The sequence below is a fragment of the Amblyomma mixtum genome, chromosome 8, assembly GCF_055824585.1.
Source record: "Amblyomma mixtum isolate Tamu chromosome 8, ASM5582458v1, whole genome shotgun sequence".
NCBI classification, from domain to species: Eukaryota; Metazoa; Arthropoda; class Arachnida; order Ixodida; family Ixodidae; genus Amblyomma; species Amblyomma mixtum.
In genome coordinates, this window is record NC_143019.1 from 64,957,887 (window position 1) to 64,980,852 (window position 22,966).

Below are 22,966 nucleotides of genomic sequence, written 5' to 3' on the forward strand. Positions count from 1 at the left end.
GTTCTTTCTTTCTTTCTTCCTTTCTTCCTTTCTTTCTTTCCTTCTTTCTTTCTTACTTTCTTTCCTTCTTTCTTTCTTTCTTCCTTTCTTTCCTTCTTTCTTTCCTTCTTTCTTCCTTTCTTCCTTTCTTTCTTCCTTTCTTCCTTCCTTTCTTTCCTTCTTTCTTTCTTTCTTTCCTTCCTTCTTTCTTTCTTTTTTTCTTCCTTTCTTTATTTTCTTTCTTCCTTTCTTTCTTCTTTCTCTCTGATACTTTCTTTCTTTCTTCCTTTCTTTCTTCCTTCCTTTCTTTCTCTTTTTCTTCATTTCTTTCTTTCTTCCTCATTTTCTTCATTTATTTCTTTTTTCATTCTTTCTTTCCTTCTTCCCGTCTCATTTTCTTTATTTCTTCCTTTCTTTCCTACCTTCTTTCTTTCTTTCTTCCTTTCTTTCTTTCTTTCCTTCCTTCCTTCTTTCTTTCTTTCTTTCCTTCCTTCTTTCTTTCTTTTTTTCTTCCTTTCTTTATTTTCTTTCTTCCTTTCTTTCTTCTTTCTCTCTGATACTTTCTTTCTTTCTTCCTTTCTTTCTTCCTTCCTTTCTTTCTCTTTTTCTTCATTTCTTTCTTCCTCATTTTCTTCATTTATTTCTTTTTTCATTCTTTCTTTCCTTCTTCCCGTCTCATTTTCTTTATTTCTTCCTTTCTTTCCTACCTTCTTTCTTTCTTTCTTTCTTCCTTTCTTTCTTTCTTTCTTTCCTTCCTTCCTTCTTTCTTTCTTTCTTTCTTTCCTTCCTTCCTTCTTTCTTTCTTTCTTTCTCTCTTTCTTACTTCCTTTCTTCCTTCCTGTCTTTCTCTCTTTCTTACTTTCTTTCTTTCTTGCGTGGTAATCAATATGTGGCTCTGACTTATGGGCGTCTTTTCTAAAAGGCCGTACTTGGCTGTCTTCTCTTATTGGTAGTCGACACCACATCGAGGTTTCACAGCTAACGTGTTCGTTGACGTGTGCAAACGGCCGGGATCTAGAACAGCACCACCCTTTCCCGCGCTTGGTTAAAGGGAAGCTGAAGAGATTTTAGAATTCATTAAGATGCTCACGTATGGATGTGGGAACCTTAAAAGTCATGCGGGTGAAATTTTTTCCCAGATTAATCACTTAGGAGCGACGTAATCGCCGTTTAAAATTGCGCGGTAGCTCCGCCCCCCGCTGTCCGCCGAGCGCTGCTGATGACACTGACGATGCGAGCCGAAACCGGAAACCGTGGGGTGGTGACGTAAACATTGGTGTTCCGTCGCCTCGAAGCCTCCGCGACCGTGCTTGTTTCTGCGTGCGTACCATCGTAAGCTGCTTCGATCTGCCGTGTGTTCCTGTATTTGTGCGTTTTTATGTTTGTGGTGACGTACAGAAACGTGTGCAGCATCGAGTGTAGCGGTGGACCACCATGCCGGCGTTCTGCGCAGCCTTCGGCTGCACTAACACCAGCGGCCGCGACGATGTAGACTTTCGTTATTTCCCGCAAAATAAGGAGCTTTCCGCGAGGTGGGTCGCTGCTGTGAAGCGAAGGGATTTCAAGCCCTCAAAGACTACAGTGCTATGCTCTGACCACTTTCGTGATGAAGACTATAACCAGAGCCTGTCGATAATGCGTTCATTGGGCCTGTCAACAAAGTCAGCTCGACTGAAACCCGGCGTGATACCGCCTGTCTTCGCGCACAGGAGCTCGTCACCGCCATCGAGGTCAGCTTTCGCGAAAAGGAGGAAGCTCGAGGTAAGAATTTGTGTATTAACTCTATGAGAATTTGACTGCGCGAACCGGTGTTCTGTGTAGTGTGTGGCGCGTAATTTCGTGGATGCAAGACTTTCGGTAGTAGTGAGATGAACGGCGCTGGAATGAGAACGTCAGGACGGCAGCAAACTGCAGCTTACAAAATAAGTGCTTTGCAGTTGTGCTTGCAGGAATGCATCATGCATCTCGTACAGCATTACTCATATCAGAGCTCGGCCCTAAATTTTTTGGCTGAATAAAAATCTTAAACTGCTACTAATACTGCAAGAGGTGGAGTGACGCGAAGTGCGCCTCACAACCGGAGACTGCGCGCCGCGCGGGAGCAGAGAACTTCGTTCGGTAAGCGAGCTCGTGGAAAGACGTTATATGCAGCCTCTTTACTCAATTATGTTGGAGCTCACATATTCTAGGATTCATGCGTAGCCCTCAGTGGCGAGAACATAGGGAGTAGTACGCGGCACATTTTTCTTCGGGCTCGGAGCGCCGAGAAAACTCTTTGCAGATGTTTCTGGTATACGGGCGCGCGGCGTTTCGTTTTCAGTTTGGTTTCGCCTGGGAAATCTCTTTAAACACTTACACCCTGACAGGCAACTTCACGCGCTAACACAGCGCCAGCGGGCGCGTCCGACGTAGATCGCTCAAAAAAAAAAGAGTGTACGCTTTGGGGCCAGACTGTAAGCGCCATGACTGCGCACATTGGGCGCTGACGAGGCGGCTATAAGCCAGGCGCCTGGCTTATAGCCGCCTCGTCAGCGCCCAATGTGCGCAGTCATGGCGCTTGCAGTCTGGCCCCAAAGCGTACACTTTTTTTTTTTTTGAGCGATCTACGTCGGACGCGCCCGCTGGCGCTGTGTTAGCGCGTGAAGTTGCCTGTCAGGGTGTAAGTGTTTAAAGAGATTTTTTTTTTTGCTTGGATACAGTATTTGCAGGAGGTGCTCCAAATCTGCAAAAACAACATAATATGAAAATAAAAATTTAATTAAGATATGCAGTTTAGTGAGCTAATGGAAACCTTCTGCCTATTACTGGTGTATGCCATATCCCTCAATATAGCCCTAGGGATAAAATTAATACAAGGTTAGTTACCCATTTTTAAAATAAATTTTGGACCTTCTAAAGAAACACCTGGTATATAATAAATGATCTCACTTTCCACAGAGCTCGCCAATCAACAAAATAGTTTACGAAATAAACCAGAAGGTTTTACTCATACTGAAGCACACTTTTGTTCTGTTTGCAACAATAACATCATATGGCTTATGCCTTTCAGGTCCTTGCCGAACTGCTGCAAGATCAAGACTGCACACCAGACGATAGTGCAAATCAAGAGTGCATGGAAAATGACATCACACCAGGAGGCTGCCCACCAGACAGTCAAGAATGCACACCAAACAGCAGTACAAATCAGGACTGTGCAACAAGTCGAATGCCACTGGCAGATGCTGCTGAGGACCCTGCATCGAACTTTTCTAAAAGTGATGACAAGGCTGACAAGTCTGTTCAAGTTCTAATGCAGCCAATACCAGTAAAGTGTTCTGCCAGGAACACATTTATGATAACACATGTAGTCGTAAAAAATTGCCGAGTGCAGCATGGCTTCATACATTAATAATAATATTATATAATTGTACGCCACGTGTGCTACAGCCAGCCTTGCGACTCGGCGTGCTCGGTTGCAGCACGAGGCCATCGAGTTAGTGAAAAAAATCCCTTGCCGCTAGATCTGAGAACAGCACGATAAAGGCGGGCGCAAACGGATGGAGATATTCCTACAAGGGCTTGCAGTATGAAGCAACTCGCCTAAACAAGGATTTCAATTTACTGCCAGATCCCATCTTGGCACGCAGAACGGGAGGCACACGTTTGTCACCTCGACAAGTTCTGCCGCAAAGCGCCGCGAACTTCTGTTTTACGCGTGCGTTATGAACCGAGCCGGCACGCAGCGACCATGAAGCGATGCCAGCATAAAATTTGCGTGCAAAAAGAGCCTGACAACTTCTTGCGCATGTCAATGGTCTGTGAGGATTACAAGCAGATTTGCGGCAGCACCGACAAGCGGCAAGACAACAATGCCGACGATCGCATCCCGCTTACATTGCGTTAGGAAAATTTTGTGGAGCAGTGCTATACTACATTTGCTCGCTTCAAAATTAATTTATTGTATCTCTGAATGAAGTTTGGCTAAAAAAGTATGCTTACGAAAGGACATTTCCAACACGTGGAGATGCTGACACTTCGCTTTTGTTCAAGCCAAAAGCACCGCTTGCGCCAGCATCGTTGCTTCCTTGGAGCGGTTTGCTCTTTGCGATTGGTTCGTACATGTAGGGGATGACGCCAAGATCCTCCTGGTAAACTTCGATGTGTTCCATCGTGATATAAGCATCAAACCAACAGCCCGAACCACCGCGCGCCGCGCTTCTTGTACTACATCGGCAGCGACCGAGCCGGGCTCACCGAGCCAACACCAGTGTTCACGTCACGAGGCGCCCAACCAATCACAGGCGGCAACGAGGCGCGCGAGCTGGCCCTAGGCTGCTGCTGCACTTTTCGCCAAAATAAAATAGGTTTGCGCTTTCCTTTGCCTAATTTGAATGAGAAATTCGAATTCCGAGGGTGGAAAACTGTACAGTGCATCTGTTCACTCAATTTTTTTGGGAAACCTTTCAGCATCCCTTTAATGGAGTTAAAAAAAAAACAACGCTGAACGACGTTTCGAATAAAGCTACGTGTCACAAAACTGCACCGTTACCTTTCGACACTCTGTAACATAAGAACTTGGCTGTTCAACACTTCCGAAGCAGCTAGCAATCGTAAAATTGATATTTATGAATTTCATGCACTGAATTTGTGAATTAAGCAGAACGCCAAATACTGGCATGTGCATCATGCGTGCACGCGCTATATTACTCGATTGAATTCGGTGCTGGATTTAAGCATTGGTTCATGTCACGAGGAACACCGCGTAAAATATTCGAATACTTTCCTTTGTCACTCAGTCTGGCTACATAAATGCTAAAACGGCGATCCCCCTTGGATGTGGAGCTGCCCCAAATAAATGGCGTGTAAGTCTCCAACAGACTTGCAACAGGCTTAGTGTGTGCCACGGCCGGACTGAATGCAGCGGAGCGCGCTCTCTCCGCTGCATTCAGTCCGGCCGTGTGTGTGCAAAGAAGCTCTTGTATTGATGTCCTGCATTTTGCTCAGATATATTTTCCATAAAATGGCCGAGCTTAAGTGTGTTTAAATTGTGTGTGTGGGGGGTGGGGGAGGGGGGTAAATGAATTAATCTTGTCTATCAGGGCAGGCAGCCTGAGTTTGCACTCTTCCGGGTCTTGACCCCTGCCAACGAATAGTTTATCAACTGAGATAATTCCCAAATAACTTGTACCTTTCCCTTGCAGATGCATGATTGCGCGCCATCTATTATATTTTTTAGAAATTTTCCTTCGTCTCATGGCTACCTACAGACTGTTCGTTTACTCGAGTCAAAAAGGAAATATATTTATTTGTGCTGTGTACACTGCCTATACCTAAGCTTCTCCCGATTATGCAAATGGGAGGCTTCGAATGGTCTCTCAAACTGGATGCATAAATATCCTGAAGAAAATTCTAGTGAAAGTGTGAGCTCATAAATCCAGAGGCGAGGTTCTCTAAAAGAGTTTTCGTGGGGCTACCACCATTAGCACCTTTCGTTTACATACTGTTTGTCTGGACGACTCCCCTCGTGACTGCATTGACAAATCCCCTTACCTCTGAAATTGTAAATTGGTAAATTGGTTTTTGAGGGAAGGAAATGGCGCAGTACCTGTCTCACATATATCGGCAGACATCTGAACCACGCCGTAGGGAAGGGAGGAAGGTGGGAGTGAAAGAAGACAGGGAGAAAGAGGTGCCGTAGTGGAGGTCTCGGAATAATTTCGACCACCTGGGGATCTTTAAGACATCGCACACCACACGGGCGCGTTCTGCCTCCATCAAAACGCGGCCGCCGCGGTCGGGTTCGAACCCGGGTACTCCGGCTCCGTAGACGAGCGCCTTAACCACAGAGCCACCGCGTAGGGTAAACTGCCATTGTACCGCATGATAACGGAATTTGCGGTGATACGTCAGCCGAACCTGGCAAAGAACAGGGTTAATTGGAGAGATATGGGAGAAGCATTTGCCCTGCAGTGAGCGTAGTCAGGCTGATGATGATGATGATGATTACGTGAAGATTCCTGCAGTACCTGACTCGGAGCACCTATACGTACCCTGCTCGTCTCAGCCATTCCCTTAAAACAATAGGTGGCAACCGGCGCTGCTGCCAGTGATCTCATTTTCCAGAGTGCACTTGGGTTCATTATTACTATTATTATTAATATCATTATTACTCTAGCTATGAAAACACAAGCTTTTAAACTAACTACAGAATCCATAAGGCACGTGATTGGCTTGTACGTCGTCTTCCTAAGTGCCTCGCATTCGTTTCAGTTGCCCCGACGCCGCATGCATGGCATTGGAGACTCGAGTTACATTCCGGAAGAGCGAAGACTACACGCTGCGTAAGGAATTAGCGTCTCGGCGAAAAAAAGCTATTACTCAGGGCGACGAAGCGGCAAGACGACCGGGCGACATGTCTTCCTGACAGCGAGCAGCAGCTTTAATATATTTTCAAAGCCAAGGTCGCACGTACCCGCTGCGCAACAAGCGGAAGCCGTTGCACGGTTGTGGCAGGGCGCGCGTGAAAGCGACACCGAAGGGAACCAGGCAGAGGCAAACAGTTATTATGGTGTCTCGGGTTAGGCCTGCATTATAGGCTCTGCTCGAAGCAGTGGTAGTTGGTATGGTAATTATGTGGCACGCCCGGCGTTTAAATTACGTCGCAGATGGCGATTAAGGACACGCTTCTGTTTTATCTTTTCTCCGTACCGAGTCGTCGACGAGAGCCGTCTCAAGGCCTTCGAGAAATTTTCATCGTGCAGTCCGCAAAAATGCCGCGTAGATAGTTGAGTACGTAGTTGTGCAAGTGTCAGGGCTCTCGGCGCAGCCAACTAAAGACTGTGCAAAGTCAAGGCAAACGTCGCTTTAAACAGTGTATTCGGATGACCTAATTCCTGAGAGAAAGAGGGGCTGAAAGAAGAAATCACTATACTCCGTTTCTTACATAGCCGGCAACGCTGCCAAAGCTAGCGCGCCTGTTCGCGCAGGCTACGTCCGCACGCAAAAAGTAGTTCGCCATACAACCAAAGCGAACACAAACATATTTCGTAGCGACAAATCTTAAGTGCCGTGACTGGCACCTCCTGGACTTCGTTTTACCACTTGCCACGTTTTCGTCCTGCGACTCGTCGAGATTTCGAAAAGCAAAAAGTACACGTGGCGGTACGATACGTGGCTGGTAGGGCGAATCTCTTCTACTAAATCCGCGCCCAAAGAGTAGTTCACACTCCGTGAAAATTTATGGCCACAGAGCCCGAATTCAGAGCGCCTCACAGCTTCGACCATGATTTTCAATGCTACCACATCGTTTTATACCGCTCTTTGTATTCGTCCCAACAATGACCGGAGTTTCGAGAAGAACGAGTGATACGTGGCGAAGTAATATAGTTTCGCGGACGCACTACTTCAGCAACCTCTGCAGCGTTGCCTGCTATGCATGAAACGGAGTATACTTCTGCCAACCACTTTAAGCGGTGGCCGAGGAAGATACAAACTTTGCTCTTCCCGGCGTCACCGCGGCCACCTGCGATGGATGAACGACCGCGGTTGCACTCTTTCCTCCCGGCAATTTAAAAAAAAAAAATCGTATGCGAATTCTTAAGCCCACCTCGACTGAATGAGGACAGGCCGCTCTTTACCTAGCAGAGAGCAGCTCGTACAACCATCGCTGCAAAAGCAAGCCGTGCGCTCCTGCCCATACATGCACGGACTTCAAAAGGCACCATCGCAAGTACGAAGATGCAGTTCACCAGGACTTCGGACCCCTGCCCTGCATTTCCGGTTCACACAACCGGTGCTCGAGTGACCTGTCGCGAGTCGACTGAAGCCGAAAGAAGCCTCGTGAGAGATGACGCGGATACGTAGTACCACGAAATGAGGAGGCAGCTTGCTCACGTGACATCTCGAGCCCACGCACTCGCGTCAAGTGGCGGCTCAGCGCTTTCATGATCAGCCAAAAACACACGCATAGAAAAGAGAACGTAAAAAAGAAATAACGTCGCTCACGTGATGCGATCAGCAAACCAAATGCGAGTGCCGCGCAGGAGGCGGGCTTACCTTGCTTACACATTGGCGGTTTCATGAAATGGAGCTGCGTAAAGAAAAAAAAATGAAAGTGCCCCAAGTGTGTGTATATCGGCACCACTCTTGGCTGCTGCTACTGGAGTGCGTGACGAGTCATACTTGTTTAGGAATCCGTGCTAAACGACCTGCTTATGAAGCCGCCGCCGTGTGCTCCTTCGAACCCGAGGATGTGTGCCTGTATACCTCGCTGACAAGAACTGCGCTTCTTACGGCGTCAACCGCATCTTGCAAGGTTTTTTTTTTTTTTTCATCTCGAGTGAACGTTTTCTTAAGCACTTAGTTCCCTATTGCTGTTTTCTTTCTTTCTACAGTATCATTCATGTTAATGGTCGCGAGCACTATGTACATAGTTTCTTTCTTTCAGACTTTCTTTCCGCTGCCGGGTACAGGGAGGTGGAGCCTGTCAAGATACTTGTATATTTGGCTTTTTTCCCGCCTTCCCAACCACGTGTCATGCGCAATTTTCTTTTTATATTGTGGCAAAATAAATAATAAATAAATAAAGCATGACTTCAAACCCACTTTCAAACACCTCAACCTGTAAAATTGTTTGGCGTTACCGCGTTCACTTGAGGGTTCATTATCAAGTTAGTGCGTTCTAACCGTAGCGTCTAAACTGACGTACAGGTTAACTGTCATTGCTGCAAGCGATATTTCGAAAGAATTTCACCTCAGAGCATCGCTCCTATTTTGGATTCACCTCCGGCTTTCATAGTCGCGAAGAATGAGAGCAGAACAGGTCTGAAAAATACTCTGCTTTCACACTACACCTAATGCTCATCAAACATTCGCGTCACACACGAGTAACCGCCCTATATACGATTTTTTTTTTGCATGCTGATTCAATTTTAACGTCATCTTCACTGCCTCGCTAACAGAAGAAAGAAAACAAACATATGGCCGTAATGGCTACATCAATTATCGACTACCCGCCGCGGTGGCTCAGTGGTTATGGTGCTCGGCTGCTGATCCGAAAGGCGTGGGTTCGATCCCGGCCGCGGCGGTTGAATTTCTATGGAGGAGAAATTCTAGAGGCCCTTGTACTGTGCGATGTCAGTCCACGTTAAAGAACCGCAGGTGGTCGAAATTTCCGGAGCCTTCCACTACGATGTCCCTCATAGCCCGAGTCGCTTTGGGACGTTAAATTCCATAAACCAAACCAAACCGATTATCGACTGTGCGGGCGCTGTGTCCGACTGCTTGAAGATTCACGGAAGATTTATCGAAGAAATCCGCTGTGGGATCACGCACTGTTTGACACCAAGGGAACACTGGCGCTGCATGACTTCGGTAAAGACGGGACGAGAGGGTCCCTCTGTGGCGGCGGCTGTGTTTCGAAGGCGTCCACTGCACGCCTCAGTCAGCGCCCTGGGATGCTAGCCCGTGACTGAACGTGAAGAGCGCTGCACTTTCACGCCAGCCCGCCAAAGCCTCTCACGCAGCGACGTCCTTCACGGCGTGGGAACTGCCACACAAAGCCGAAAGAGTGTTGACCAAATGTTTTTAGGGGAATCCGCCAAGGTGGAGTAGATTTGTAATAAGGGAGTAATTACTCACTGACGTCCACCCATGCGCAGCCACACGGCTACAAAGGAAAGCTATGCAGCTTTCTCAGAAACTTCGCAGATAAAGAAAAATGGCAAGCAATTAGCCCTGTGACAGCAGCCTGCGTGTCGTAATTTTTTTTTTGTCTCCGTTTTGGGAAAGGATAGAGGCGTTTCGGGCAAATGTTATGCGGCTTTCAAGCAGATGCACCCTCGATGTTTTGCTCTCTACAGTATTAATGAGGCAGAAGGAAGTGTATGAAGTCACAAGCGGTCGCTCGCATAAAAGAAAAAACCTGTGTAACTCCACCAGATGGAAGGCCATAGACATATATACTCAGACTTCTTATGAACATCCGTGCGAATTCGGCAACATTTACGACTGGACGCGGGAAGAGTGTTTATACAAATGCGAACTAAGCGCTCGCGAAAGCGCATATGGTGCTTGAAGTTCGCCTCTTCTATAAAAAGTGGACGTGTTGAAAGCCGAGGCAAGGTACCGTCATCTGTACAAACACGAGGAATTCCCTTCGTTCTGGGCCACATACCGAGCCCCATTCGAAGCCGCGTACAACAGCAGTGGTAACATTTTATCATTGGGTATAAACTTCACATTTACAATGGCGCAACACCTTGACCGCGTCTGGAAATAAGCTCTGGGGGAAGTTCAGGGGCTAAAACGCGTACAAATGTGTAGGAAACACGTGGCAGTACCGTATTTCTTCTGGTGTTAGAATTGGGCTCTGCGTGACACGGAGAGGTCGGCCTGCTGGTGTATATAGAGCCCGTCCTCCCCACAGAATTCTTCTCTCCAAAAAGGGGCCAGCATTCATTCATTCATTCATTCATTCATTCATTCATTCATTCATTCATTCATTCATTCATTCAATCGATCTATCAGTGAGTGCTGAGTCGAGCCCGGATATATCGAACCTGGATATTGCGAATTATTGGCTACATCACACTGATTATCCCTATGAAGATGCCATGTAAGAGTATACAAATTTGGCTCTGTATATCGAACTGTAGTGTCGCCAGTCTTTCGATACATCGAACTGCACACCGCGCCCGTGCAAGCAGCGCTTTTCCTAATGGCACTTTTCGATCACTTTCCGCTTGCGGAGACGGGTTTGCTGCGCTGCCTTGGGCACATGCTGGCAGCGCCAGCGCTGAAACCGCGTGGCAAGGCGACAGGGGGCGCGCTTGGCGATGGTCTCCGATCTCTTGTACTCATTTTCTGCACTACATCACTGTAATGCGGTGAAGCCGACCTAACAAACTCATAGAACCGGAAATAGCGAGCGTACTTCGCCACCAGTGGCGTTGCTAAAACTGCGGCACGCAAAACATTTTTATTTGTTATTCCGAAACAACCACTTTGTGATGCATTTCCACGGATCCTACCTGTGTATTACGCCATATACTGCACTTATTCACCCCCGGCGACATAACCTTAAGCTCTCAGTCCAAATATCTCTCTACGCATTTTAATGAATCGCTTTCCTTTTTTTTTTTTTCAAATGATACAAGCTGAGATGATCCCTGCGCCATCATAGAAGCAGATAAAGAGGAGATCTATGACATTTAAGCAGAATTTTTTTAGGCTGCTTGGTTGTTCAATTTATGAAACGTTGTCTTTCAGCCTCTCCGTCCGTTCTGATATTCCCAGGTTCACTGGGCCTTGCCTTCTACAGTGCCCCTTCTTAAACATTGGTACAATGTTTGTTTAGTTCTGCGGCGAGCCTCACGACGTGCGCACAGAGTAATGACGGCTGCGCTGTGGACCGGAGTACGGGGCTTAACGGGATCTTCGTCCTGACGGATGGCGCGGAGGGGAGAAAGTTTGACGACAGTGATGACGAGAGCGGGCGTGAATGCAGCTAAGAATTCGACCTTCCCCAGCAAACTCTTTCCTGCTTGTTTTCTGTCGCCGGCAGCATTTCATTCCGTCCTCGACCTGTATGAGACACGCGGGTGCAGAAAGTGTCCGCAGTGTGTCATCCGCTGCAGCTTGCATACGACGTAAGAAGGTCGTCGCGCTCACGGGCTTGACGGATGAGGTGACTAAGGGTTGCTTTAGGCCTCTGCTCGCATATAGGCTGCATCGGGGTTCCCACGGCAGCTTCTTAGCAGACACAAGCTTGTTGCTCCAGCCTCGTTATGTGGCGTTCCGAAGGAACGCGCATGTTTAACTTGGAGTAGAAATGTTATAGCGCAAACAAAGACACGGACAAGAGAGACGAAACACACACACAAGCACTATGTGTGTGTGTTTCGTCTCTCTTGTCCGTGTCTTTGTTAGCGCTATAACATTTCTACTTCAAGATGAACTACCAACTCGCCCAACAGGAAGTTTTAATGAAGTTTATTTCTTATAGAGTGGGCCCATCTTTCAGTGTTTCTTCATCTTCTTCCATCTCTGACCTTCTACTGAGTCACATTGAATAGCGCTTGTGTGTGTGTTTCGTCTCTCTTGTCTGTGTCTTTGTTTGCGCTATAACATTTCTACTTCAAGATGAACTACCAACTCGCCCAACAGGAAGTTTTAATGATGTTTAACTTGGTCTGTGTTTTGTCAGCACATACTTCGTGAGCGACCACTCACAGCGAAGCCAACCGCATAGATAAGCTTTGCTGTGCATTCGACCGAATGGCACTATCCTGCGAGAGAAGAGAGAGAGAGAAAGTATTTTACGTATGAGCAGAGAGATTTAGCCTGCGCATTTAGAACCGCGTACATCTACTGGAAATAGACATGCGCCGAGTACGTGGTGCGACCAGACTACCGATGGTCCCTGTGGGAAACTGAATGGATTCCAAGTGAAGGTAAAGTAGCTGGTAAGAAAAAATTATGGGAAGCTTATTATTATGCGATGACAATGTGTTAGCATTAGGTCTGTTCCTTGCTTGAACTGAGTTGCCGCTTAGCGCATTGATCAGCGGAACCTCATTGGTTGATTGGACTTTTAGCTTCCACGGTAGCCAGCAGCTGGGTTGTTCCCGTGACAACTACCCTCAGGTAGCGCATTCCGCAGTCCGCCTCAGAACATCCGCCGTCTACGCTAGCCACCCTTTGGATTCTCTCTGTGGCAGCGGTCTCCCGGTCTCTCAGAGGAATGACCTCTCTCCACTTTGCCACCTTCCAGCTGTGCCAGGTTCCCCTCCTCTCTACTCCTCTCCCCAGAAATGGAGAGAAGGATTCCCTCTCTCCACTTCTCCACCTGCCAATAGCCGCAGGTGGTGTACACAACACCGCCGGACGCCGCCTTTTCTTCACGCTGTGGCTGAATGCTGAGTGGATGAGATATAGGAAGTTTGCGGGTATATGGCGGCTGCAGCTGGCACAGGCAGGGTTACCTTGAGGTTAATGGGAGATACCCTTGTCCTGCAGTTGTTTGTCAGTCAGCTGATAGTGAACATACGACACATGCCCGAGGGGAAGAAGTTAGAGAGTAAAAGGAGAGATATGCCGTGGAATAACAGGGGCAGGGGATGGAGTAAATTAGTGTAGCGGTCACGAAATTGGACGCAGATCTTCGGAGATTCTGATGTAGAGGCCATAGTTTTGCAAGGAGCCCAAAGTCTACAGTATAAGATGATGAAAGTTCAAGCCTATATATTCTTACTCTTCGGTTCTTACAAAGCCACTCGCACTCACTCTTTCCAATAAACATCCTTTCTTATTCGGTGCTCGGTTACGGCGTGTTCGCGCGCACCTATGAGCCCATCTACAAGGGCAGTAGACTTACAGAACAGTCACCAAGTACTGAAATAAGTTAAAAATTCCCCTTTTAACTCTCTCTACAAGGAAAATGGCCTCGTAGTTGCCACTTGAGACACCAATAAGCTTGACGCTGACGGATCCCGGACGGGGCCATGCAGATGGCCTTCTTGCTTACTTGTTTCTACCTCTCGCAACCCGGACAAAACGCGCCTCGTCCTGCCGAATCTCAAACAGCGGTAAGAACTCAGCGACTGATGATCCATCGCTTGATTGTTTAGGTTATGAAGCAGAAACTGCGCCTAGTGTTTGCGAACGGTTCACTCGAGGGATCATGCAAATGAGTCAATGCGTTTAAATACGTAGCTCTTTAATTCGAAGGTGCGCGGAGACTAACAGAGCAAAAAGAGAGCGCCGGATGGCGTATAACAATTCCACGGGCTAATTTCCTCTCGACGGACATTTATTTAATACAACTCTAGTCGTGCTACCACGAACGTACTTAGTAAGCGGGAGGAGCGTAGTCGGTTTCTCGCCAATCTTCTCAGGTGTAGGGCTCTATCGCGTTCAGAGATTTTTTTTTTTTTTTGCTGTGGTATAACTCGGCGTTTGAACAGAAGGCACTGGATCATATTCTCGACTCTTTTACATGACCAGGCTGTCTTCAGCGATGTGCTAGCGAACCTCAAGAGAGAGAGAGACAACTTTATTGCCATAGATTGGCGGGATTTAGGGCAGGTGGGCTTGGTGTGGCCCCCAGGTGGGGGCGACTTCCTGGGCCCACGAAATGAGTGCCAGTTGGATGCTCTTGTCTGGCCTTCTGACGAGTTGGTTCCATCCCTCCTCGGAGGGAGCTGGCAGTAAGGTTCGAAGGAACGAATTTCTCGCACAACCCCAGAGGATGTGCGCCTGGGTGGCTATTTCTCCCTGGTAACAAGTTTGACAGGTGGGGTCGTATTCCACGTCCGGGATGAATGAAAGTTTAGAATGGCGGGGTGGGGAGCGAACCTCTCGATGCAAGGCGAACGCGCGGCGGAAAAAGGGCAGTCGTCCGACAACCCTGGGCGACGGGGCGACCAGCAACCCTGGGGAGGAAGACGAAGAAGGAGGAGACGCAAGATGGACGCTGGACCGTACGCACCCATGTAATCACTCTTAGCTTAACCTTGTTAATAAAAAATTGTTGGAAAAATTAAAAAGGCATCCTGCCGTTAATTGGCACCCCGACACGAGAAAAGCCTATAGATGGTACTCAAGAATTGGAGTGCCTTGGGCAATTTGTACTGCCTGGCTAGGGTTACAAGCATAGAAGTCATGGGGATGTAGTTAGAGAGGTCACTTTCCCGCAGTAGCTATAGCTGGCCTTACGATGAAGATGATGATGGTGGTGATTAGGGCTACCTTGCCAGCCAGTGCTCTCATACGAGTGCCCACAAAAAGGGCCACATAAGGATGCGACGACGGCAAGCGCTAGCTACTAGAACGCACCTGTACCCGAAGGCACGCGGACCACAGGAGACGTAAGTACATCCGGCTGCTACGTGTACTGTTCAGACTGACAGCAACGCGGAAAGTGCAAACATGGGACATGCACTTTGGCCTTTGGATGGAACTTTGATACATCCTTGTGAATCCGCAAGCAGTCCCACCTGCATCTGGGCTGGAGTCGTGTTCTTGAGCAAGAGAAAAAACGAGACTGGTCAGAAAAATTTGAACGGGGGCCAATTTCGGTCAAAGTTCGTTCTGGATGTCCATGATGGAACTTGAAAATGATACAACAAGCGCTCGCGCACAGGAGACACTTTGAGACTTTGTTCCATACTTATTGCTTGAGAAAGAGCGTCGGGAAGTCGATGTGGAAAAGAGCATGACATTGTGGCTTTTGAAAAAAAAAATAGGGGTTGATCAGAAATATTGACGTAGAGCATGCTGCCTAACTTTCCAAGGCTCTTACAAATCGCCCAACTGAAGGCTACAGTAACTTGGGGTCATTCTTGTGAAATTTCCAATGACAAATAAGGAAAGGCGTTCTTCTCGTTGCTGTGGATGTTATGACTGTGTCATAACATTGGCCATTCTAGCAAGCAGGACCCTTAGGGTGTGCATACGTGTCAGATTTTGAGTTGACAGTTCCTCAGCTAGCCATATTTTCTGTGTATTTAGTATGTATTATCACCTGCGTATTCTCGATGCGTTTCTTTTTTATTCAACATCTCTAACACGTGGCAGACGGACCACTGCTGTTGGACTGTACACAGGGGGCTGGAGCCTTTGCCAGTCCGCAGAGAGCCTTTGGCCTCAGCCTCCCCTCTAAACCGAAAGAGGAAATAAAATAGAAATTGAAATTGAAATAAAGCGTGGAATGGTGCCTTCAGTTGGCGGATTCAGTAAAAGCCCTGGAAAGACAAGCAGCATAAGATTCGTTTCATTCGCAATCACAACTGCGGAACTCGGCTGCTGTCTTCGCTTTCGTAGTGTTATCCCGCGCTCTCACCACTGCCATATTTCAGGCGCTTGGGAAGTTGGGACAACGTTCTCGCAGTAGTTTCCTCCCATTGGTTCATGTCTGCACCCTGTGTTTTCTACAACCACGCCCCTGTCACAGGAGCAGTAACGTTTCGGAGTTCCGTTCCCCCTCAGTCCTCCTTTTCTGCAACACCAGAAACAGAACCAGCATTAAGGAGAAATAAGAAAGCCATGGAGCTGGTAAAGTTAATTATCGCTATTTTCCCAGAAACTTTAAACAACAACAACAACAAAACAAAACAAAGCGATGTAATCCCGACATAAGCGACCGAAATGGCTTCAAGAGGTTTATACGACCTTCATTTTCCTAAAATTGCGAAACACGCGCAGTGATGACAGGGTGACTGCCAGCTCGTGGGGCGCGCTTTTCATGTCCCGATGGATTCGAATTAGTAAAAACCATGGAAAAAGAGAGAGTGCTTTGATTAAGGGGAGAGGCGGTTTGGACGATGATTCCGGAAGGAAGACCTTCTTCAGTGACTTGTAATGAAGCCAACCGACTGTAGTATAAAGCTGCCTGTGGGGTCTCTTCCGGGCTATTCGCGCAAAGAAAGGACGCCACTGCGTGCGAATGATGGCAGATCTTTGGGCTGAAGCCCCGCTGGTGGGCTGACATGGATTTATGGGCGGTCAGTGAAAGGCACGATGCGGCAGTCGAGAGGGCTGTGGGGTCATATTCTGGAAGCCTTTCTGGAAGCCTCGAAAGAGCGAAGTTGCGCGAAGGGCTTCCCTGCTGCGTCTTCCTTAGAGCCGTGCAGCTCAACCGCAAGTTTCCGAGAGCTGTGCCCGAGTCAGGGCTCCTGGATTCGCTATGCAGCCTAAGAAGCCTAAGACACATTCATATTATTTTTATGGACACGGAAAATTTTCGTCTGCACGGAGACGGACTTTATTAGATGTAAGACGATGCGAAACGGTGCGCTCAAAAGTAAGGAGCATCCATGCTTCACACCCAATCAAAGGTCTGGCCGCGCATGAGAGAGAGAGAGAGAGAGAGAGAGAGTGTGTGTGTGTGTTTGTGTGTGTGTTTGTGTGTGTGTGCGTGTGTGCGTGCGTGCGTGCGTGCGTGCTTGTGTGCGCGTGCGCGTTTATGCTACAACCTCTGTGTCTGTTTGAGTCGGTTTCTTTACAATTGTAGGTCCATGATCCGCCATATTCATACTGCTAGCTACAGCAGCAGGCATCCGCTATGTTGTGACGGTGCCGACATTTGCCTGTATCACCAACCTGTATACCACAATCCAGTCAGCAGGTTGTGACGGCGTTACAAACTCATGCGACATCTTTCAACCAATCGGTATTTTATTGCCCCCTGCCACGGCAAGCAGGCTGTGATGGCATCACTAAGTCACGTCCCCTCTCTTGGCCAATCAACCTGGCCCATCAGGATGGCTTGGGATGACGTCAGAAGGTAACGTGAGCAATCTCGACGAATCAGTGAATTTCGGGACATCGAACAGCGGATTTTCCTCCTGATGTGAATTCTATTGCTATTGCATTAAAATAAAAAAAGTAGCACCAACGAAAAACAAAGAGGGACTAATCCATAGAACTCCTCGAAGGCTGCCTAAAGTTGCCTCACCCTAATAGGAGAGCAACGGAGCGAACGTATGGAATTCTCGGCTCTTCTGTCGCAGTAATCAGGGCCGATAGTCGCCGCGTTTCCGCGAAAAACTTACCGTGCGCCCGGGCCTTCATTGCGATATTTTCGGCACCTCAGCGAGGGCGTGATTTTGAGGAAGAAACAAAGGGACCCTAGTGTACTCTTCTCGTCGAAAGTTGGGATCCCTCTGAGAAACAATGCACTGATGGTTCGCATTCGAGGAACTGGATGCCTTCCTCAAGTGAAAGTTTTCAGTCACTTTTGTGGGATATATATATAGAAAAGCTCCCCTTAGCTTTTGGGAAGGTTCGGAAGGACGAAGTCCTTCGCAAACATATTCTAAAACGGTATAAGCGTGAAGAGGACACGAATGTGTTTCGTTTATAAGATACGAGGGTGACCTGTCTGAAAGGTTAGAGATGTCTCGATTTTCACATAAAGAATGGCAGAGATTTGCTCCTTGAGTTTTACGGGCGATCGTCTGCTTACAGCGTTGCTCCTCTAATCCGTACCTTTCGTGTTGAGGGAGCGAAATTGTTAGAAGAATTAACGTACAATGTCATATTCGACGTAAGAAGTTTTCGATCTGGACAGTGCGCCCGGTTGCCTGTTTGTGAATTCTTGGACAATGTGCTTATGCGGAAAGAAAAAGGAAAAAGAAAAACGCAGTTAGGCTTGCCAGGAAATGTTCGTTGGTTCGAAAGTAGCAGCAGTCGGTCAATACCTACAGGAACGCAATAAGTTGATGCTGTCATAGGCCGGAATAAATAACTCAACACGCAAAAGCACCAAAGTTTGGGCCATTTGGTATTGATCCATCTTGAAAACGTAGCAGCACGAAAAAACGAGGACAAAATAGACAAACGTCGTTTTTTTTTTTTTTGTGCGCAGCATATGTCCTGTCGTACATGTGTCTATTTTGTCCTCCTTTTTTCGTGCTGCTACGTTTTCAAGATGGCTCAACACGCACTCCCTACGATGTGAATTATCCTTCCCTTAAATTAAAGTCGGTGCTCCCTCATAAATTTACGGTTATAAATCAATGGACATAGTAGTCCAAAGAGGATCCGACTAATACACAACCAGGAGCTGTAAATAAGAACACGTTCTTGGTCGAAGTCTAATAAGTTGCCGTGTATGACGCGTTAACACAGATCTAAGTGGCACCTTGACTTTCTTAAAAACTCATAAAACACAGAGACCAATTCCAGACGGACACTTTCCCCAATCCCAAAAGATTCCATAATATATTTCCTGAACGGTATACGCCGATGTGTAAAAACTGCAATATCCCAGCAGACCTCCTTCATATGGTCTGGACTTGTCCACGACTACACATGCCAACACCCACACAACATACCTGGGAGGCTCGTCTACGCAGCTCTACCCTGGACGACCAACGAGCGCTCATCGGTCTCGCTCTAGAGGCGGCCAGATTTCAAGGAGTCTTGGCCGACCCCTAGATCTGGGCCTTCGGCCCCTTGACTGTTTTAATAAATGTTTACCAACCAAAATACCGACGAAACAAGTGTGTGAAGGGGGAGGGGCTGTAGTCTTGCTAGATGTCCACGTAAGAAGTGGCCTTATAACTGTGGAAAAATGTACGCTAGTGTGCTGCGGGCTACTCAAAAGTAAATGCGCCACCATTGGTGAATGAACTGTCACGTGGAACTGAAAATGTCTATAGATCTTCGAGCGCCTTTCTGCCCCAAAGCTGCCTTTTCCTGTACTTCTTTGCTTCACTTTACTTTACTTGACTTTATTTTACTTTTATTGCATATCATGTTAGTTTATTAAATTACTACGCTTTTAGTCTTTGGTAAATATTCATTGTTTACATGGTTTATGTTTTCCGTGCAGTGCCTGTCCACCTCTTTTGTATAATTTCTGTGTGTGTGTGCGCGTGTGCGTGTGTGCGCGTGTGCGTGTGCGCGTGCGCGTGTGCGTGCGCGTGTGGGTGCGTGTGCGTGTGTGTGTGCGTGTGTGTGTGTGTGTGTGTGTGTGCGCGCGCGTGCGTGCGTGTGTGTGTGTGTGTGTGTGCGTGTGTGCGCGTGTGTGCGCGTGTGTGCGCGTGTGTGCGTGCGCGCGCGCGCCCGTGTGTGTGTGTGTGTGACAGAAGCCAACAGCCACAGAAACCAAGAGGCACAGGGGACTTTTGTTTTAATTTATTTATTTAATTTCTGGTATTGATCAATTTAGAATATTACTGAATATGTTATCGCTTAATGCTAATTGATTAGAAAAGCAGAAGAAAAAACAACCACATTCTGCCTGTGAGATCCGAACCCACGACCTCCGAATTACGCGTCCGGTGGTTGTGTTTTTTTTTCTGCTTTTCTAATCAATTAGCATTAAGCGATAACATATTCAGTAATATTCTAAATTGACGAACCCCACAAATTAAATAAATAAATAAAAAAGGTCCCCCGTGCCTCTTGGTTTTTGCGGCTGTTGGCTTCTGTCATATTTATAACGAGCCGCTCATTCCCTTCCCTTGTTTGCTTAATATATATATATATATATATATATATATATATATATATATATATATATATATATATATATATATATATATATATATATATATATATATATATATATATATATATATATATATGTATTATATCTCTTGTGTGTTATATACCGCGACCACACTTCCTAATACAGTGTTTCTCCATCTCGTTTTGTGTACATAATGTCACCAATTCCTTGTATTTTGTTGCCGTGATGCTATCCTGCTTGTACATCTGTGGTATGTGCTGTGCCCCGCTGCCCCTGCTTCAGGTGCCGGGACCTCGTCAGGCCAAATGGCCTTTCGCCCCGGCTCCCTCTTTCTGTTGAAAAAAAAGAAAATAAATTTCAATTTAAATTTCAATGGAAACCATTTCTGCGCGTCCAGATGACATCGTATTTCCTTTGACATCAGTGCAAGCAAGCTGAACAGCCGTCCAAGTCCACCAAGAAAGGACCTTCGAAGTGCTTGTTATTGTTTGTTGTCTTGCGCTGCTTTTATCCCGAATGGAGGCTGTCGAGCACAGAACCGCTCCTTTAGCGCCAGCGATCACCGTCAAGCGGCAGCAGTCAGCGCGGGGCACGAAACGTCATCTTAACGATCGGGCCACCCAGGCACTCATATCCCCCCCCCCCCCCCCCCCCCCACGCTCCGAATCTCGCCAATCAGGCAGTTATCAACGCGTGCCAACGCGGCTGTCGACGTTGCGAGATTAATACGTCCCCCCAACCGACGACTCGTCCCTACTCTCTCACACAGTAGCACACACTGGCACGCAGAAGTGCTAACATGTATCATCTTTGTGTTGCCTTATATATTGTTCGTTTTTCTTCCTTTTGGCTACACCGCCATTTTTGGGGTATTTCGCCGGCTTTACAGATGAATTTCTTTCCCTGAAAGTCCCACACGTGCATCGAATTTCGAGAATACTTGTCAGGAGTGCACTGAACCGGACTTGTGCGGTTATCGGACCTGGAACTCTTCTGCTTGCTTACAGACAGCTGACACGTTATTTATTGATCCGGTAGATTTATTGTCAGTCTGAATGCACCATTTCCGGGTTTCTTTTTAGTTCCCTCGCATGTGTCTGTCTCCACGCGCTAGCCTGTTGATCGCGGCTGCGATTTGCCAAAAGCTTTTCGCAGGTATCTGACCAATTCTTCGCCTGCCGTTGTTCTGAACCCTATTACGTTTTGTATTTGTTTTCTGAACTCCTCCTTTGGTACGCCTGTGAAGAGGTAACGGAGTGAGGGTAATTTCTCTTTAGTGAAAATAATTTGCGTTTCCTTGTGTCGTCATGCCTGTTATTCTAGCCTTCTGTCTGAGCTTGGCGCTTTCAATCTACTTGAGGGCATATGCACTATGAAAGTGTTCTTGAGGGTAGCAGCGCGAAAGATGGGGGCGACAAATACAGGAACACAGGACCAGCGCTGACATAGAACTGAAGTTTATTCACTGGAAACAAGGCGAATATAAAACAAAGCGCAGGCAAGCAATCAGACAGAACTTCTGTCCAAAGGCATCGAGCATTTTCAGATTTGTTGATTATTTGTTGAAAAAACCCACTTTACCAGATGCATGACTGATGTGCAGAATGTCTACAAAGAGAATTCGATTGGTGCGCAGTTTACTAGAGAGGTCACGGTTGATAAGCGGCTACAGTTCTACTTTTCATCTACTGCAGTCACTACCCTCGAGATCAGCAGCCGAACACTGTAACCACTGAGCCAACGCAGCGGGGTGATCAGTCATTTACGTTTTTTTTGTGTTTTTTTTGCCAGAGCGAGGAGATCTAGGCGTGCTGACTGAACTTAATTAAGCGCGTCCGTACACCTTGCGTGTACGGACGTCAGTGGAGGGAACTAACATCGCAGAACACACGGGCGTCTCATGCAATCCGCCTCCATAGAAAAGCGGCCACCGCGGTTCAATTCGATCCGGCGTCCTTCGGCTCAGCAGCAGCTACCGCGGCGAGTTGTGCACCGAACCCGCTATGAAGATCACTACATCAGATATCTGAGTTGAATAAGGCTTACTGACTGCCGCTGTATTCGAAGGTCTCGCTTCCCACAAAGACCAATGTGCAGCCTTCCGGAGTTACATTGCTACGCTTTAAACACTAAATAGTCTACATGGGAATAAAATGAAAGTAAGCTGCCCTATACCGCACTCCTTTTTAGGGGCAGGGTATACTTCCCAAGTCTCAGGTAAGATTCACCTCACTCAAAATAATACCAACGGTTGGCAACGGAAACAAATGTGCTCTTCAAAACGAAGATTTGAGCCGAGGTTCCCTCTTCCTCTATTTGCTAACCTCAAGTCCTCCTGTTGCCGCCATTAAATGCCTCCTTCCATTGCTAATTGCGTACAGTTACTATGATTGCCAACGGGTATAAGCCTTCATTGTGAAAAGTAAGCATTCTGTATGTTTAGTGTCTGAAATCCACCCCGGAACTTCAGCAACATACCCTGCCTCTAAAGGGGACTGCGCTAGACGACAACTTAGTTCCTTTTTGTTCCCATATAGGTTAACTCGTGTTAAGAGTAATATATGACGCAACACTGAGGCTTTTCCTCACAACGATGCAGAAGTTCCCACCTTGGACAGCAACATTGGGCTTCAAGGCACCCTACGACACATACCGCGTCTGTTTATCATGGCCTTGGAAAACTGAGTGCCCTCAGAGTAGAACAAGGCTGGCGGCAAAATGATTTGTCACCCTGTTTGTTGTGCTAACCAGCACGTGAGGCGGCAGCGAGCAGCGCGTGACTATTGAAACTGAACGTTTCTTTGTGCAAGTCGAGGCAAACAGAGTGGACGGAGTCCCTTGTGCATGGCTGGACGTCATTATTCAGTGAACAGGTTGTTTAGGAGACACAAGTCCTTGTGGTTCTCCGTAGGTCTACCAAAGAGCACCGAGCAATGTCGTAGTTTATGCAGCTGCAGATGACGAACAATGCGTGATCCGTTGCAGACTCGCAGCACTTCATTATGTTTTCGTGCAGAACGGCGTATCAAG

General features: G+C 47.2%; 1 protein-coding gene across 1 annotated transcript; it reads left to right on the plus strand.

Annotated features, from left to right (window-relative positions):
• Window positions 1–1,123: 1,123 nt before the first annotated feature.
• LOC149332767 (uncharacterized) lies at window positions 1,124–21,742 on the plus strand. Its single transcript, XM_089557553.1, has 3 exons — window positions 1,124–1,740; window positions 3,029–3,322; window positions 21,728–21,742. The coding sequence occupies exons 1-3, from the start codon at window positions 1,414–1,416 to the stop codon at window positions 21,740–21,742; spliced, it is 636 nt and encodes a 211-aa protein (XP_089413679.1). The 5' UTR covers window positions 1,124–1,413.
• Window positions 21,743–22,966: the final 1,224 nt, after the last annotated feature.

Coding starts and splice junctions, on each gene's coding strand:
- LOC149332767 (XM_089557553.1), top strand. CDS start 1,414: ATGCCGGCGTTCTGCGCAGCCTTCGGCTGCACTAACACCAGCGGCCGC. Junction 1,741..3,028: donor CGAAAAGGAGGAAGCTCGAG/GTAAGAATTTGT, acceptor TATGCCTTTCAG/GTCCTTGCCGAACTGCTGCA.